Genomic DNA, 17,427 nt, shown 5'->3' on the forward strand with positions numbered 1-17,427 from the left:
TGACATTAAGTAAGTGCTGATTTATATATGGATTTATTTAAAGAGAAGTATTTGCTAGCACAGGAGCGCTGTCAACTAATTCCGGAAGTTCTGCTTCCTGCATTGCTTCCTGGGGTCATTTTAGATTATTTGTGACACGTCTAATCATAATTTCGTTGTGATCTTCTAGGTTAATCTCATCAAGGAACAGAACATTGTTACTCCATATAATCTTCAGCGTGTAAGTCGCTTTTGTGTTTCCCATTTACACGTGTTTTTATATTGGGGTGCGGATATTGAGGCAGATTTGCTGTGAATGTCTTCTCCACAAAATTGTGTGTGCATATAAAGTGATTTTCAGCTCTGGAGAACAGCCGCCAGCCGCCATCATTTGTAAGGAGTAGGTGCTTAGAAATGCTTTCTCCCACAGGGCATGAAGGGACTGTCTCAGCTGGCGTTATCCGTTGTTTTGCTGGGTGGATCCAGGTTTGTTGCCGCTGCTGGCTTCAGATTGACAGACTTTTTGAATCCTGGAGCTCTGTGCGGACCTGTGTCCTCCCGCTGTTAGTTCAAATGATCTGATGGATTCTATTACTCACAGCAGCTCTACCCGGATCCCCTTATGGGAGTAGGCATATAGAAAAAAGATTCCGGTCTGTGTGAGCGCTAGTAATAGATCTTTGGTCTTTGATCTTTTAAGAAATTTGGCTTTATTATTAATAACATAAAGCTCTTGTATTAACACAACGCGTTTCAGCAAGATACACTTGCCATCCTCAGGTGTCACCTGAGGATGGCAAGTGTAACTTGCTGAAACGCGTTGTGTTAATACAAGAGCTTTATGTTAATAATAAAACCAAATTTCTTAAAAGATCAAAGACCAAAGATCTATTACTAGCGCTCACACAGACCGGAATCTTTTTTTCTATAGAATTATCTTAAAGGGAGCCTGCCAGTGTGTTTTTTAAATATGGAAGTAGTGATATGACTGTGTAAGGATTTGTCCCCATATAAAAATACCCTCTTTGTAGAGATGTAATGTCAGCCATGAGAAATCTAACATAAGTCTTTAACAAATCAGGTTGGCTGTGCATTGGGACTTGTCAATGAGAAGCCGTCCATTTGCGTTGACATGCCCTCATTGCCCTTCCAGCTTGTGTTGCACATGACTTTTTCGCTAGATTTCTTATGACTAATAAGTTGGATCTGTACAAAAAGGTGTAATTTTTTTTGGTGCCATACCACTAATCCATATGCTGATACGTTGCATTTAAAGGGGTTTTCTTTGTCGCTCCATTGGGAGACCCAGACAATTGGGTGTATAGCTTATGCCTCCGGAGGTCACACAAAGCATTACACTTAAAAGTGTAAACCCCTCCCCTCTGCCTATACACCCTCCCGTGCATCACGGGCTCCTCAGTTTTATTGCTTTGTGGAAGGAGGCACACATCCACGCAAGCTCCACATTTTTAGTCAGCAGCAGCTGCTGACTATGTCGGATGGAAGAAAAGTGGGCCCATACAGGGCCCCCAGCATGCTCCCTTCTCACCCCACTCGGGTCGGCGGTGTTGTTAAGGTTGAGGTACCCATTGCGGGTACATAGGCAGGAGCCACATGCTGTTTTCCTTCCCCATCCCTTAGAGGCTCTGGGTGAAGTGGGATCCTGACCGGTCACCAGGCACTGGGACCGCGCTCCCTCCGCAGACCCTGGGGGAATCTGCTGGACAGGAGACCGGGTATCATCAGAGACAAGGCCCTGCTACTCTGAGGTACTCTGTGTCCCCTTGGGGACGGCGCATAGAGCGCCTGTGTAATCGACACTGCAGCAGCTGCTGGGTGTGTTGGCGCGCTGGCCGCGCTTGTTTGCCGGCCGCGCTTATAACTTTAGTCCCCGGCTTTTGCGGCCTAGTGCCGCATATTCCCGCCCCCGGGCCTGCCAGTCAGGGGTAAGGGCGGGACGCTGCACTGGACGTCAGCGCTGAGGGCAGGAGCATACTTTGTATCCTCCTCCCCCCTCACTGAGCACCGTGGGGCACCAGATTCCCGCACTTTTACAGGCACGCCCACGGCTCCCTCCTCCTCTCTGAACGCCGGCAGCCATTGCTATCAGCACTTCAGACGCTGGAGAACTTCAGAGGGGAGACAACTGAGCTCCACAGCTCTGGGAGGCCCAGGCAGGGATCTGGTGGTCACACAACCGCTGAGAGCGGTCGGTAAGCCGCACCTGTTACTAGGTGCTGGTCCCCCTGAGTGCCGAAGTCTATATTTATATGCTTATATTGTATACATTCTCTCTGTACGGCCACACTGTTAGCGTTTGGCTATATACCCTCACTGATTGCTCTAAGAGGAGAAACAGCATGTCGTCCGCAAAAAGCAAGGGTACCAAAGCACAGGCTTACTTTGCAACCTGTACCTCATGTGCGGCAATGCTTCCTGCAGGTTCCATCTACCCTCATTGTGTGCAATGCTCGGCCCCTGTGACACTCACTCAGCCGGAGTCTCAGCCACTGGTGGGACCCCCGGCCCAGGTGGAACCTCCGGCCCCCACTGTCCAGGTGACAGGGACAGAGTTTGCAGTATTTGCTGACAAACTTTCTGAGTCTATGGATAGATGGTCTGCTAAGATACTAGAAGCTTTGCAGTCCAGACCTGTAACACAGGCCCCGGGCACTGTTGCTTCATTGCCCCCATGCCCCCCTCGGTCGGAGCAGCAAAGTGCTCCTGGGTCGACTCATAGGTCCCACGGGGAGGACTCCGACACGGACCGCAGTCCCAGACCGACTAAGCGGGCTCGCTGGGAGATTCCCTCGACTTCATCTCACTGTTCATGGTCTCAGCATGGGGACTCTCTTGAAGATGAAGCGGATGCGGCAGATCAGGGCTCTGATCCTGACGCCGCGCTCAACCTTGATACGCCTGAAGGGGACGCCATAGTAAACGACCTTATAGCGTCCATCAATCAGGTGTTAGATCTTTCTCCGCCACCCCTTCCGATTGAGGAGTCAGCTTCTCAGCAGGAGAAATTTCATTTTAGGTTTCCCAAACGTACACGGAGTGCTTTTCTTGATCACTCCGACTTCAAAGATGCAGTCCAGAAGCACCGAGCTTTTCCGGATAAGCACTTTACTAAGCGCCTTCATGACACACGTTATCCCTTCCCCCCTGACGTAGTCAAGGGTTGGGCTCAGTGTCCCAAGGTGGACCCTCCAGTCTCTAGACTGGCGGCCAGATCCATAGTTGCAGTGGCAGATGGTGCATCACTCAAGGATGCCACTGACAGGCAGATAGAGCTCCTGATGAAATCCATCTATGAGGCTATCGGCGCGTCCTTTGCTCCGGCATTTGCAGCCGTATGGGCACTCCAAGCTATCTCAGCTTGTCAGTCTGAGATTAATGCACTCACACGAGCCGCTACTACGCAGGTTGTGTGATTAACCTCTCAGGCGTCGGCGTTTGCGTCCTACGCCATGAATGCGGTACTAGACTCTGCGAGATGTACAGCGGTAGCATCCGCCAATTCAGTGGCAGTCCGCAGGGCCATGTGGCTACGTGAATGGAAGGCAGACTCTGCTTCCAAAAAGTTTTTAACCGGTTTGCCGTTTTCTGGCGACCGCCTGTTTGGCGAGCAATTGGATGAAATCATTAAACAATCCAAGGGTAAGGACTCGTCCTTACCCCAGTCCAAACCTAACAGACCTCAACAACGGAAGGTACAATCGAGGTTTCGGTCCTTTCGGCCCTCAGGCAGGTCTCAATTCTCCTCGTCCAACAGGCCTCAAAAGGGTCAGAGGAACTCTGATTCATGGCGGTCTAAGGCACGTCCTAAAAAGACCGCCGGAGGAACCGCTCCCAAAGCGGCCTCCTCATGACTTGCGGACTCCCCAAACCGCATCCTCGGTCGGTGGCAGGCTCTCCCGCTTTTGCGACGCCTGGTGCCCACATGTCCAAGACCGATGGGTGAGAGACATTCTGTCTCACGGTTACAGGATAGAGTTCAATTCTCGTCCTCCGATTCGTTTCTTCAGAACATCTCCGCCCTTCCGAGCGAGCCGATGCTCTTCTTCAGGCGGTGAACACTCTGAAGGCAGAAGGAGTAGTTATCCCCGTTCCCCTTCAGCAATGGGGTCACGGTTTTTACTCCAACTTGTTTGTCGTACCAAAAAAGGACGGATCGTTCCGTCCCGTCCTGGACCTCAAACTGCTCAACAGACACGTGAAAACCAGACGATTCCGGATGGAATCTCTCCGCTCCGTCATCGCCTCGATGTCCCAAGGAGACTTCCTAACCTCAATCGACATCAGGGATGCTTATCTCCACGTGCCGATTGCACCAGAGCATCAGCGCTTCCTGCGTTTCGCCATCGGGGACGAACACCTTCAGTTCGTGGCACTGCCTTTCGGCCTGGCAACAGCCCCACGGGTCTTCACCAAGGTCATGGCAACAGTGGTTGCAGTCCTACACTCTCAGGGACACTCAGTGATCCCTTACTTGGACGATCTTCTTGTCAAGGCCCCCTCTCGGGTGGCATGCCAACACAGCCTGAACATTGCTCTGGAGACACTCCAGAGGTTCGGGTGGATCATCAATTTCCCAAAGTCAAAACTGACACCGACACAATCGCTGACATATCTCGGGATGGAGTTTCATACTCTCCCAGCGATAGTGAAACTTCCGCTGGACAAACAGCGATCACTACAGACAGGGGTGCAATCTCTCCTCCGAGCCCAGTCGCACCCCTTGAGACGCCTCATGCACTTCCTAGGGAAGATGGTGGCAGCAATGGAGGCAGTTCCATTTGCACAGTTTCATCTGCGTCCACTTCAATGGGACATTCTCCGCAAATGGGACAGGAAATCGACGTCCCTCGACAGGAACGTCTCCCTTTCTCGGGCAGCCAAGGCCTCCCTTCAGTGGTGGCTTCTTCCCACTTCTTTGTCGAAGGGGAAATCCTTGCTGCCCCCATCCTGGGCTGTGGTCACGACGGACGCGAGTCTGTCAGGGTGGGGAGCGGTCTTCCTCCACCACAGGGCTCAGGGTACCTGGACTCAGCCAGAGTCCTCCCTTCAGATCAATGTTCTGGAGATAAGGGCAGTGTATCTAGCCCTGAAGGCGTTCCAGCCGTGGCTGGAAGGCAGGCAGATCCGAATTCAGTCGGACAACGCCACGGCGGTGGCATACATCAACCACCAAGGCGGCACACGCAGTCGGCAAGCCTTCCAGGAAGTTCGGCGGATTCTGCTGTGGGTGGAAGCCACAGCCTCCACCATCTCCGCAGTTCACATCCCGGGCGTGGAAAACTGGGAAGCGGACTTTCTCAGTCGCCAGGGCATGGACGCAGGGGAATGGTCTCTTCACCCGGACGTGTTTCAAGAGATCTGTTGCCGCTGGGGGAAGCCGGACGTCGACCGAATGGCGTCCCGGCACAACAACAAGGTCCCGGCATTCATGGCACGGTCTCAAGATCACAGAGCTCTGGCGGCAGACGCCTTAGTTCAGGATTGGTCGCAGTTTCGACTGCCTTATGTCTTTCCTCCTCTGGCACTGCTGCCCAGAGTGTTACGCAAGATCAGGTCCGACTGCCGCCGCGCCATCCTCGTCGCCCCAGACTGGCCGAGGAGGTCGTGGTACCCGGATCTGTGGCATCTCACGGTGGGTCAACCGTGGGCACTACCAGACCGACCAGACTTGCTGTCTCAAGGGCCATTTTTCCATCTGAATTCTGCGGCCCTCAACCTGACTGTGTGGCCATTGAGTCCTGGATCCTAGCGTCTTCAGGGTTATCTCAAGAGGTCATTGCCACTATGAGACAGGCCAGGAAACCAACGTCAGCCAAGATCTACCACAGGACGTGGAGGATCTTCTTATCCTGGTGCTCTGATCAGGGTTTTATTCCCTGGCCATTTGCCTTGCCCACTTTTCTGTCTTTCCTTCAATCCGGAATGGAAAAGGGGCTGTTTCTCGGCTCTCTTAAGGGACAAGTCTCGGCGCTCTCTGTATTTTTTCAAAAGCGTCTAGCAAGGCTTCCGCAAGTACGCACGTCCCTGCAGGGGGTTTGCCACATAGTCCCCCCCTTACAAGCGCCCGCTAGAACCCTGGGAACTGAACAGGGTGCTAACGGTTCTTCAGAAACCACCTTTCGAGCCAATGAGAGATATTTCTCTTTCTCGCCTCTCGCAGAAGGTGGTCTTCCTAGTGGCAGTCACATCACTTCGCAGAGTGTCTGAGCTAGCTGCACTGTCATGCAAAGCCCCCTTCCTGGTGTTTCACCTGGACAAGGTGGTTCTGCGTCCGGTTCCGGAATTTCTCCCTAAGGTGGTATCCCCTTTTCATCTCAATCAGGATATCTCCTTACCTTCTTTTTGTCCTCATCCAGTTCACCAATGTGAAAAGGATTTGCACTTGTTAGATCTTGTGAGAGCACTCCGGCTCTACATTTCTCGTACGGCGCCCCTGCGCCGCTCGGATGCGCTCTTTGTCCTTGTCGCTGGCCAGCGTAAAGGGTCGCAGGCTTCCAAGTCAATCTTGGCTCGGTGGATCAAGGAACCAATTTTTGAAGCCTACCGTTCTTCTGGCCTTCCGGTTCCTTCAGGACTGAAAGCCATTCTACCAGAGCCGTGGGTGCGTCCTGGGCATTGCGGCACCAGGCTACGGCTCAGCAGGTGTGTCAGGCGGCTACCTGGTCGAGTCTGCACACTTTCACGAAACACTATCAGGTGCATACCTACGCTTCGGCAGATGCCAGCTTAGGTAGGCGAGTCCTCCAGGCGGCGGTTGCCCACCTGTAGGAAGGGGCCGTCTTTCGGCTCTATTACCGGGGTATTCTTTTACCCACCCAGGGACTGCTTTTGGACGTCCCAATTGTCTGGGTCTCCCAATGGAGCGACAAAGAAGAAGGGAATATTGTTTACTTACCGTAAATTCCTTTTCTTCTAGCTCCTATTGGGAGACCCAGCACCCGCCCCTGTTCCCTTCGGGCTGTTGTTCTTTTGTGTACACATGTTGTTCATGTTGAATTGTTCTTTGGTTCATGGTTTAAGTTCTCCGAACATCCTTCGGATTGAATTTACCTTAGACCAATTTATAAGTTTCCTCCTTCCTGCTTTTGCACCAAAACTGAGGAGCCCGTGATGCACGGGAGGGTGTATAGGCAGAGGGGAGGGGTTTACACTTTTAAGTGTAATGCTTTGTGTGACCTCCGGAGGCATAAGCTATACACCCAATTGTCTGGGTCTCCCAATAGGAGCTAGAAGAAAAGGAATTTACGGTAAGTAAACAAAATTCCCTTCGTCTCACACTCTGGCTGTTCTCTGCTTCCCAAGCTTTCTGCTTGATTAACAGTTGAGATCAGCAGCATTTTTGCGTTGCTGGCCCGGATTGTTCACTCTTCAATACTTTGCAGGAGCACATTTATAGTGACGCTCACTGGGATCAGGAGCTCACTGTGCTCTTCAGCGATGCCGACCAATATTAATCCACCACTGCTAGACCTTAAATACTTATATTCTTTTTAAAAATAAGTAATGAGTAGAGTTGAGTGAGTACCTACCTATTCGTAGTCACTATACTCATAACGCATACTGTCTAATTCGTATTCGTTCCGAATAGCGTGTGCAATGCAAGTCAATGGGGAAAAACTCGCAATGTAATGAGTAACCCGAATGCTGCAATATTTGCTACTCATATGGCACTCCGGTTACTAGTTACACTGTGAGTTTCCCCCCCCATTGAATTGCATTGCACACGCTATTCGGAACGAGTACTCATTATGAGTACAGTGAGTATGAATAGGTAGGTACTCGCTCAACTCTAGCAATGAGCTGTAAACAATCAGCACATTATTCCCCGAAACTTTGGATAGACCACAGCATTGTGTGTAATGATATGACAGCGAAGCAATGCTATCCTGTCAGTAAGTGTCAGGAGTGAGGAGATCTCCGTGTAATACGGTTACACACATCAGACTCGCCACACCACACTGGAAAAAAAAACAACAATTCCGACCTTTTGTCAGGACGTTTGCTTTTTTTCATTCCCTATAGGACGCTGCCTTCATATAATTAGACTACATTATGCAGGGGAAAAGTAAAGGACCCACAGCTGAATCTCTGTTACTACCCTCTTGGATGATGGGGAAATTAGCATTTTATGTGCCCTAAACTTTACAAGTCAATATCTCCGGAGAGGAGAAATTAAAGAAATAGGGAAAACTACGTTTATCAGTCGCTTCATTTGGGGGACACGGGCAGCCGTGGCTGTACACACTTTATGAGGAATCCAGTTTACTGTGCAAAAAGTGGTGAAATGTCCTCTTTAAATATTTCCAAAAAGTTTTCTAACTTGTTATCCTTTTTGTTCTTGTGGATCCTTGGCTTTAAAAGAACTTGTCAGATCTTTTTGGTCTCTAAAACGATTATCAGTGAGTTTCGTAGTTCTTTTCTTGCAGTCTCCAACAGCATGTGGCACAAGTGGACTTTATACCTATTAGTTGTATGTGGTCAAGAAGGTGCAGACAATGTGAAAATCGGACTCTCCACGTCCTATCCCTTCCAAATAAAGCTTGATTGGTGCCTAAAGATGGGAATCTACATTAGATTCATAAGATATCCTGTCCTCAAGGATACCAACTAAACCATATTGGTGGAAATAAAATGTGGACATCTTGACTTCACTCCTTTCTGTCTCAACCTCCTTGGCTGGTTACAACTAGTAGACTACTAATGACAACTTTTACAAACTACCAGGTTTGGGGGTAAGAAAAAAAACTTGACAGGATCTGGTTGACTAACCTCAACAATAACACTATGATATACAAGATGTCACCTTGCTGTCAGGTAAAGATGTTATCAGCATTACAACCACGAGCAGTCGTGCACATCTACTGTACTTTCGTCACTTGACTGCTGTTCATTTTCATGGCCTCCGGTGTCCTGGGAATGGATTGCTCCCAGGCTACGTATGAATCTTTAGAAACAATATGCTAATGTGTAATATGATGCAAATCATTCATTCCTACTTCTTTTTTCAGGGAGGAGGCCATTTTTTCTTTCAGCTGGAGGATTCTAGAAAAGTGGATGATGTTGTACAGAACCTTCTACAGGTAGAATCCCAAAGATTCTATGCGTTCCAGGTGACAGGAATTGCTGTCTAATAAACACACACAGAAACCAAATGAGCATATATCCTGCACTAAGTAAATGGTACTAGTACATATAAATAAAATGGAGGCTTAGTAACACTGATAAAAACGCATAAAAGCCATCCCACCGTGACAAAATCTGAATAGTCCTAAGGTCTAGTATAAAAACCTTACCTTATGTTAACCAACCTCCAAAATAGGTAAGGGCAGAGCAGGACCCGGGCCCGACTGTTCAGAAACCTGCCCATGGGAAGTTATGTAAGGCCTCTTTCACATGTCCATGAAAATCACGCACGTTTTTCACGGACGTGTCAAAGGTGCATATTGCCCTCTGTGTGCCGTGTTTATGGCACACATGTGTTCTTCGTGTGCTATTCGTGATAGTTCCCGTTCTCCGTGTGTTATCTTGTCACCTGTTCCTGGTGTTGCTGTCCGTGGTTCTGATCTACGGTCTCCCTGCCGACTCCCTGCTGCTTCCGGCCTGCAATGGAGTGAATATGCAATGAAAATAATGAGCGTGGGTCGGAAGCAAGTGACAGCAACGGCAGAGACAGCAGAGCTGGAGAAGGGGAGTATAGAAATTCCTTTTAATTCAGACACGTGTGTTTTCTCCGGTGCGTGTCACACGGATCACATCCGTGCGGTCCGTGTGACACCCGTGATGCTGGAGAAAAATGGACATGTCTACGTGTGGAGCACGCGGTCCATGGCAAAACACGTAAGCGCAGACCCATTGATTTTAATGGGTCTACATGTGCCCGTGTCTTCGGCACGTGAGGAAACGGACCAAACACGTACTGGAGACACGGACGTGTGAAAGAGGCCTAAGGGAAATGCCAGATTAAAAGGGGAAGCAACACCCCTGTTTGTACAAGGAACTACAGCAAAACCAAATAAAATGAGCTGGAGCATATATTGGTATACGTGCGGCATATAGAAGCATGTTCACACTGTGGCTGTTTAACAAACAAAACCGAAGATAGTAATAAAATGAACACCCCTTGCATCCCCCCCACCCTTCTGGAGCCAGGTATTTCACTTATATAGCTTCCCATAGCTGCATGATTAAACACTTGAGCTCCAATCCTGCCCCAATCTATATTGTGGTCGGCTGACACAAGGCCAGGTTTTAATATCCGAGGATAGAACTGTTGTTATTGGGCTACACCTTGTTGCAGTGGAATGGCTTTTATGCTTTTTTCTAAATATATATCAAACACTGTTTACTGAGTACCTTATATTATTTACTTACTGCAGGGTTTTTTCTCCTTTTGTTTCTTCTTAGGTTTTGTCTGTTAAAGGGTCACTGTGAACATGCACCTACATGCCACATGTATGCCAACTTATGCTCCAGCTCATTTGTTCTTTTTCTAATGAGAAGCATAGTTGCTATTTTTTTTTTTTAAATTATTTCTTACACCAGGGATCAGTATGGAATAAAATAAATTGTTATCTTTTGATTCCCGCTGTTTCCTACTGGTTTTTGTTGACTTTGTTGCAGTGATTACTTCCTGTGCATCCATGTGACCACTGCAGCCAGTCACTTGCCTTAATGGTCTTGAGCCAAACAAATAAAACTTGTCGTGATTTGGCTGCAGCAGTTATTTGGACATTCAGCAACGTAAAGGGAAAGTTAGAACTAAAGAAGTTAGAATGGAATGGAATTAGAAGGTGAATATTTTTATTTTTTTATGTTTATACTGTTTTTTTGCTCCAGGGAAAAATAAACCTTTGTAAGAGTTGGTATACGTGGCTTTAATTGTAATGTTTCAAATGGGTGATCATATATATATATGTATATATGTATGTATGTATGTATGTATGTATGTATGTATATGTGTGTGTGTGTGTGTGTGTGTGTGTGTGTGTGTGTGTATATATATATATAATATATATATATATATATATATATATATATATATATATATGTATATATATGTGTATCTATATATATATATATATATATATGTGTGCATATATATAATATGTGTATGTATATATATATGTGTGTGTATATATATATATATATATATATATATATATATATATATATATATATATATATATATATATATATATATATATATACACATACACATATATATGTATATATATATATATATATATATATATGTATATGTATATATATACACATACATACATACATACATACATACATACATACATACATACATACATACATACATAACCTACCATATTTTTCGCTTTATAAGACGCACCCCCAAATTTGGTGAAGGAAAAGATATTTTTTTTTTTATTTTATATTTTTTTTTTTTTTTGTTAAATGGGGTCCATCTTATAATGCCAGTGTCTGTCTAACAAATCATATAGGGTATATGACCCTCATAGCCTCCCATCCTAAAATTAGCCCCCCTGGATATGGCCCCCTATGGATTGCACACATTCCCCTGTGCTGCCTATGGCCCCCTATGGATTGTATACGTTCCCCTGTGCTGCCTATGGCCCCCTATGGATTGCACACATTCCCCTGTGTTAGATATGGCCCCCATGCTGCTGCCCACAGTAAAATATAAGACGCACTCCCTACTTTCCCCCAAAATTTGGGGGAACAAAGGTGCATCTTATAAAGCGAATATATATATATATATATATATATATATATATATATATATATATATATATATATATATATATATATATATATATATATATATATATATATATATATATATATATATATATTATACATACATACATACATACATTTTTTTTCTTTATGCTGAAGAAAGTGAATCTAGAGTAGATGTGGAGTATGTTTTCTTTTAAGTTTTGTTGGTGCTTTTCTCAGAAATCAGTTGGTAAAATAAGTCCTGTCTGATATTAGATTCCGCTTCTCATCCTTTATTACATTATAATCAGCGTCTGCCAACAAAAATCTGATGTAATTCTGAGACTCGGGAAGTTTCTTTCAAGTTTTGCATGAGTGACTGAGGCGCTAATATTTTTCATTCTGTAACAGTCCATATCATTCGATCTGTAAGTGGCAGCGTACAGGAAGTGTCTGCATTTTCATAGGAACACCTAGTCTGATTATTTTTAATTCACAGCTTCAAAGGGCTTCACGTCTAGAAAAACTCGGAGATCAGACGGCCATGGTACGATTTTCTTTTTCTGTTTTACCTTTTAATAAATGATTTTTCTGTTTTTACATAACCATTTATTTTTTTTTCCTGACACCAGATTACTGCTATTCTGCAGTCTCGCTTGGCAAGGGCATCGTTTGACAAAAACAGGTTAGTGAAAGTATGTGCACCTATTGGATGATATAGAAAAGACACTGAGGAGTCCATGACGCCCACCACCTAGGGAGAAATATTGTTTATCAGCATGGGATCATTTATTGCTTCTAATTAATATAAAAAAAGGAAAATATGTTTGATCATTTTAAAAATCAGATTCACGCTCCTGACCTGCAGGCAGATGGAATATCTCCAGGTCCCTAATTTATCAAGGCAGGCGTTTTGTGTGCTTGTTTCGGTATATGGTGTACATTTGTCGTAATTCATGCCACTGTTATGCCACAAATTGTGATGAATTTGACCTTCATGCCCCCTCCCTCGCTAAGCTTTTGCATGTTTTTCAAAAAGTGGACAGGACTAATGTATAAATGTAAAAAGTCGCAACAATTAATAGTGATAAACTGTTTGATTAAGGGTAAATTTACACGACTATCCCGCTTTTGCGGTCCGTAAAAAACGGTCTTGTTTTTCCTCATATGCCTCCGTGTGACAACCGCTTCCATTCCGTATTCCGTGTGCCTTCTGGGTTTTTTTGCGGACCGGTAAAAAAAACGGAAGGAGGGTTACATACAGTCAAAAGCTAGAAAGATAGCTGGATACATAGATAAGAAAGACATATATAATGTCCCACTCCCCTTCATTTTGTAATCTTGCACCCTTTAGTGCCTCTCATGCGGCACTTTTTAGCCTTGCTATTAATCACAAATTCTTCCCCCCCCCCCCAAAAAAAGACGTGGGGTCCCCCCAATTTTTTTGTAGCCAGCTAAGGTGAAGCAGACTGCGGCAGCCTCACCTTGGCTGGTAATCCAAAACAGAGGGCACCCTTCAGTGTTATTTTAAATTTAAAGAAACAATTTAAAACCAAAAACGTGGGGTGTCGTCCCCCCCCAATTGGACCACCAGCCAAGGTAAAGCAAATAGCTGTGGTCTGGTATTCTCCGACTAGAGAGGTCCATGGTTGTTGGACCCTCCCCAGCCTAAAAATAGCAGGCCGCAGCCGCTATAGAATTGGCGCATCCATTAGATGCGCCAATCCTGGCGCTTCGCCCCGGCTCATTCCGTTGCCCTGGTGCGGTGGAAAACTGGGTAATATATGGGGTTGATACCAGCTGTGTAATGTCTACTGCCATCAAGCCCTGGGGTTAGGGTGATGTCCATGCATCTATCAGATACCCCGACATCAATAACCCAGTCAGTAATTTTTTTTTTTGAAAAACACTCCCCAACACATACCCTTTTTCACCAATTTATTGAAAAGAAAAAAACAAATCCGGGTCCAACGACTATCAATACTGATTGTCCCAGTCAATAAAGAACAGAATGTTCCCCATTGGCTGGGAGAGCAATGCAGTGATCTGCGCTAACATCATTACGTCAGGCCAGGTCACCATAGGGGATGACGAGCACCAACTTCATGAGGTTAGCTAGGTACATTACCTGCGGCGATGAACTCCGCTGAACTCGTGACGTCAGCGCTTGTCACGGAGTTCCATGGCCGCCACGTTCTCACTCAAAGTATTGTGGGAGCCTGATGTGACCGCTAGTCACAGCCTCGGGCCACCCGCGAGAGTTGAGGTGAGAACGCGGCGGGCATAGAAGTCAGTGACTATCTCCGCTGAACTCGTGACGTCAGCGCTCATCACCACAGGTCAGGAAATTAGCTAACCTCACGACGGCAACGGCAGCACTCGTCATCCCCGCAGCTGCTCACACTGCTGTGAGCCGCTGCAAGGCTGGCAGGGGCATCCATAGACAGAAGACACACAGAAGTGCTTCTGTGTGGCTTCCTTGTATTTTGCAGCCCCTTTGACTTGTATTGTGACACTGTCCGCCTTTTGCAAAACAGAATAGGACATGTTCCATAATAACGGAGCAGATATGCGAGCATGGATAGCACACGGAAGCACTTCTGTGTGCCATCCGATCCTACACAAAACACAGCAAAAACATGATCTTGCCAGTAGGTCCACAAAAAAAAAGGAACTGACCAGGACAAACGGAATTTTCATCTGAATGAGCCTTAACTGAGACAGGGCACGGGGAGGCGTGTGCTGCACGACCCCCATCTTTCTTTTGTTCCTAGCTTGCAGCATTTATGTTGTAAAGTGTAGTTTATTGTAAGGGTAGGCCTGGGCATGTTCTTGCTGCTTGTGTTTAGAGCAGCATGAATCTGACAGGTTCCCTTTTAGAGGGATTGTTTCACAAAGGTGACCACTTTTCAGACCTCAGTCACTGATTTCCTTGCACTCTAGAGTGTATTCAGGATTGCAGGATGCCTATCAGATACCTCACATGGAGAGCTGCTGTTTGTTAGCTACCGTACTTTCTGCTATGGCTCATACAATGATGGGTCCCAATGTCTCTGGTAAGAATACTATACTTCACAATTGCATAAGATTGCACACCGAAGCGGTAATGTCTAACGCTGCCAATTCATTTTTCTTAAGAATTAAAAAAAATAAGAGTATCTTGGTACCATAGACATTATGGTTTGTTTCCATCATACCTCCAGCTAAAAAAAGACTCCCGAATGTATGCGAGTGGTAACCTTGAGCAGTCTTTCTGGTAAGCCGATAGTACTGTAGACGTTGCCTTCCAGTGTCTAGTATAGGCAGTAACCTGCTTATAGCTACTATTGTCAGCCCTATTTGCTCTCATGGAGCTGGTCTTTGCCACTTGTTCATCCTTGATTCTTCCCTATTGGATCTCTGATGCAGAAACATTTTTACATCTGTGCACGGCAGAGCATAGCCCTCACCATGTATATCCTGCATTGTCTCCTGAGAGCTGGACTGACAATTTGGGTTTGTGTCTATAAGAAATATTAGTAGCTGGTACAATGTAGATATTTTCCTGCATTTAGATCCCGTTATTGCATGCTGCTCTAGCAGTAATATAGAGTTGTAAAGCATATGAGTCACTTGCTCAAAAAACATCATTAAGTACCTTGTAAAATATTTTTTATTTCACATATTGTTTTTGTGGCATGCAGTATGTGAAATCTCTGCTTTACAGTCTAAATGGGCGTTTCTCCAGAGTCTTCTGGGGGCGTGTGCTTTCACCCCTCTCCCACACACTGCCAATCACAGCTCAGCAGCTGATGTAGCAGTCTGTCTGTCTCAAACACTGCTGAGCTGTGATTGGTAGCTTGTGGGAAGGAGGTGTGAAAGTGCACGCCCCCAGAGAACACTCTGGAGAAACTACAATTTGGACAACAAGCATGAGATTGCACTCAATGCGCTCCAGAAGAAGCATGGGAATATCTGTGCAGGGGTGCGACATAGCACAAAGGGGAAGAAAATGGCAAAATCAGGAGCTCAGACATTGTTACAAGGTAGTTAACTTAATTTTTCCTTAAGTATCGTTTCCTGGGTGAGATTCATTTTGTGATGCTTTTCTTAAATTTACCAGCTTTCAGAGTGTGTGTGAAAAGTGGATCATGGAATGTGAAGCAGAGATGATAACACCGCTGGTCTCCAACCCGGGCCACGTGTGCATCACCGAAAAATATCTCTATTTCCAGCCTTTAAATGGATACCCAGTAAGAAATCACTTGCTTATATTTTTTAACAATATATTTGGTGGGAATGGGGGTTTGGCAGGGCAAGCAGTGTAAGCCGCAGCCATTGTTGTCTTAGTTTATAGAGAAGTGTAGCAAACAATGAGCTGGTTAAAACATAACTTAAAATAACGGACAATACAGTATACAACATAAAGGGTGCACCTCAAACAGCACACTGTGAGCTGAGAACACGGACCCTCAAGATAATAGCTACCAGTGGAACTGAATATACGAGGAGCTGCTGATAAGTCTTCAGCTTTTTCTTTTTTTGTTTCTATGGTAACGAATGTTACATCACATGAAAACCTTGTGCCTAATGTTTTCAAAATTGTGTTTGTTGCTTATGGCAACAGTGTTCTACGCACGCGGGAAAACAAAATGGCGGAGTCTAATGCGATATTCACAGCAACTGAGAGCAGAGGAGTAATAAAATGCATGTTTCTGCAAGGAAAGTCAACGAAGGATATTCATGGTGATATGTCGCAGACATTGGGAGATCAATGCCCTTCATGTTCCACGGTTAAGAACTGGGTTGTTAAATTGAAAATGGGCTTCTTCAGTACCAATGATGAGGAACGTCCTGGACGACCAAGAGTGGTTGTTGTGGAGCTTGTCGATGCTGTGCACAACCTCATACTGGAGAATCAACGAATTTCAGCTAAAGCGATAGCAGACATCATGGGGATTGTATGTGAACGTGTTTGTGTCATTATCCATGAACATTTGGACATGAGGAAGCTATCTGCAAAGTGGGTCCCCAAATGTTTGACGACAGATCAGAGAAGCATGCGAGTGAAAACTTCCCAGTCCATTTGTCAGCGTTTCCGGACTGATAAGAACTTTCTGGATCAACTGGACATTATGGATGAGACCTGGATTTGTATGACCCTGAAAACAAGGAGCAGTCAAAAGAGTGGAAGTACAGTGGTTCTCTTCGTACAAAGAAGTTCAGGCTGCAAAAATCAGCAACTAACGTGATGGCGTCTGTGTTCTGGGATAAGGAGGGCATGTTGCTAGTGGACTACCTCCAAAAGGGTTCCACCATCAATGCAAGGTATTACATTGAACTTTTGGATTAATTAAAGGCATCTCTGAAAGCCAAAAGGTGCATCAAGCTGTCCAAAGAAATCTTGTTCCAGCAAGACAACACCTCCGCTCACATTGCACAAGCGACCATGGCAATACTGGCAGAACTGGGCTTCCACCTGCTTGACCTCCCACCTTATTCCCCAGATCTAGCTCCCTCCAACTATCATTTGTTTCCAAACCTGAAGAAACACCTTAAGGGTACCAAGTTTCACATCATTTCTGAGGTTATGGCTGCTACGGATGCCTGGTTTGAGGCACAACTGAAATCCTTCTTTTTGCTAGGCTTGCAGTACTTGTCAACACACTTCTTATATTGGTATTACATCAGTGGAGAGTACGTGGAATAAATGTAAAGTTTCATCGTCCAATCTCGTTT

The 17,427-nt window shown here is 45.8% G+C and overlaps 1 protein-coding gene across 1 annotated transcript in view; it reads left to right on the forward strand.

The window, feature by feature from the left end:
- Positions 1 to 17,427, forward strand: part of NSMAF (neutral sphingomyelinase activation associated factor) — a 180,542-nt gene that overhangs the window by 16,866 nt on the left and 146,249 nt on the right. Inside the window, exons 6-10 of the mRNA XM_075316032.1 lie at positions 170 to 220; positions 9,009 to 9,080; positions 12,209 to 12,256; positions 12,342 to 12,394; positions 15,812 to 15,941. Coding sequence (XP_075172147.1) covers positions 170 to 220; positions 9,009 to 9,080; positions 12,209 to 12,256; positions 12,342 to 12,394; positions 15,812 to 15,941 — 354 coding nt within the window. The remainder of the gene's footprint in view (positions 1 to 169; positions 221 to 9,008; positions 9,081 to 12,208; positions 12,257 to 12,341; positions 12,395 to 15,811; positions 15,942 to 17,427) is intronic.

Source organism: Anomaloglossus baeobatrachus, chromosome 6, assembly GCF_048569485.1.
Source record: "Anomaloglossus baeobatrachus isolate aAnoBae1 chromosome 6, aAnoBae1.hap1, whole genome shotgun sequence".
NCBI classification, from domain to species: domain Eukaryota; kingdom Metazoa; phylum Chordata; class Amphibia; order Anura; family Aromobatidae; genus Anomaloglossus; species Anomaloglossus baeobatrachus.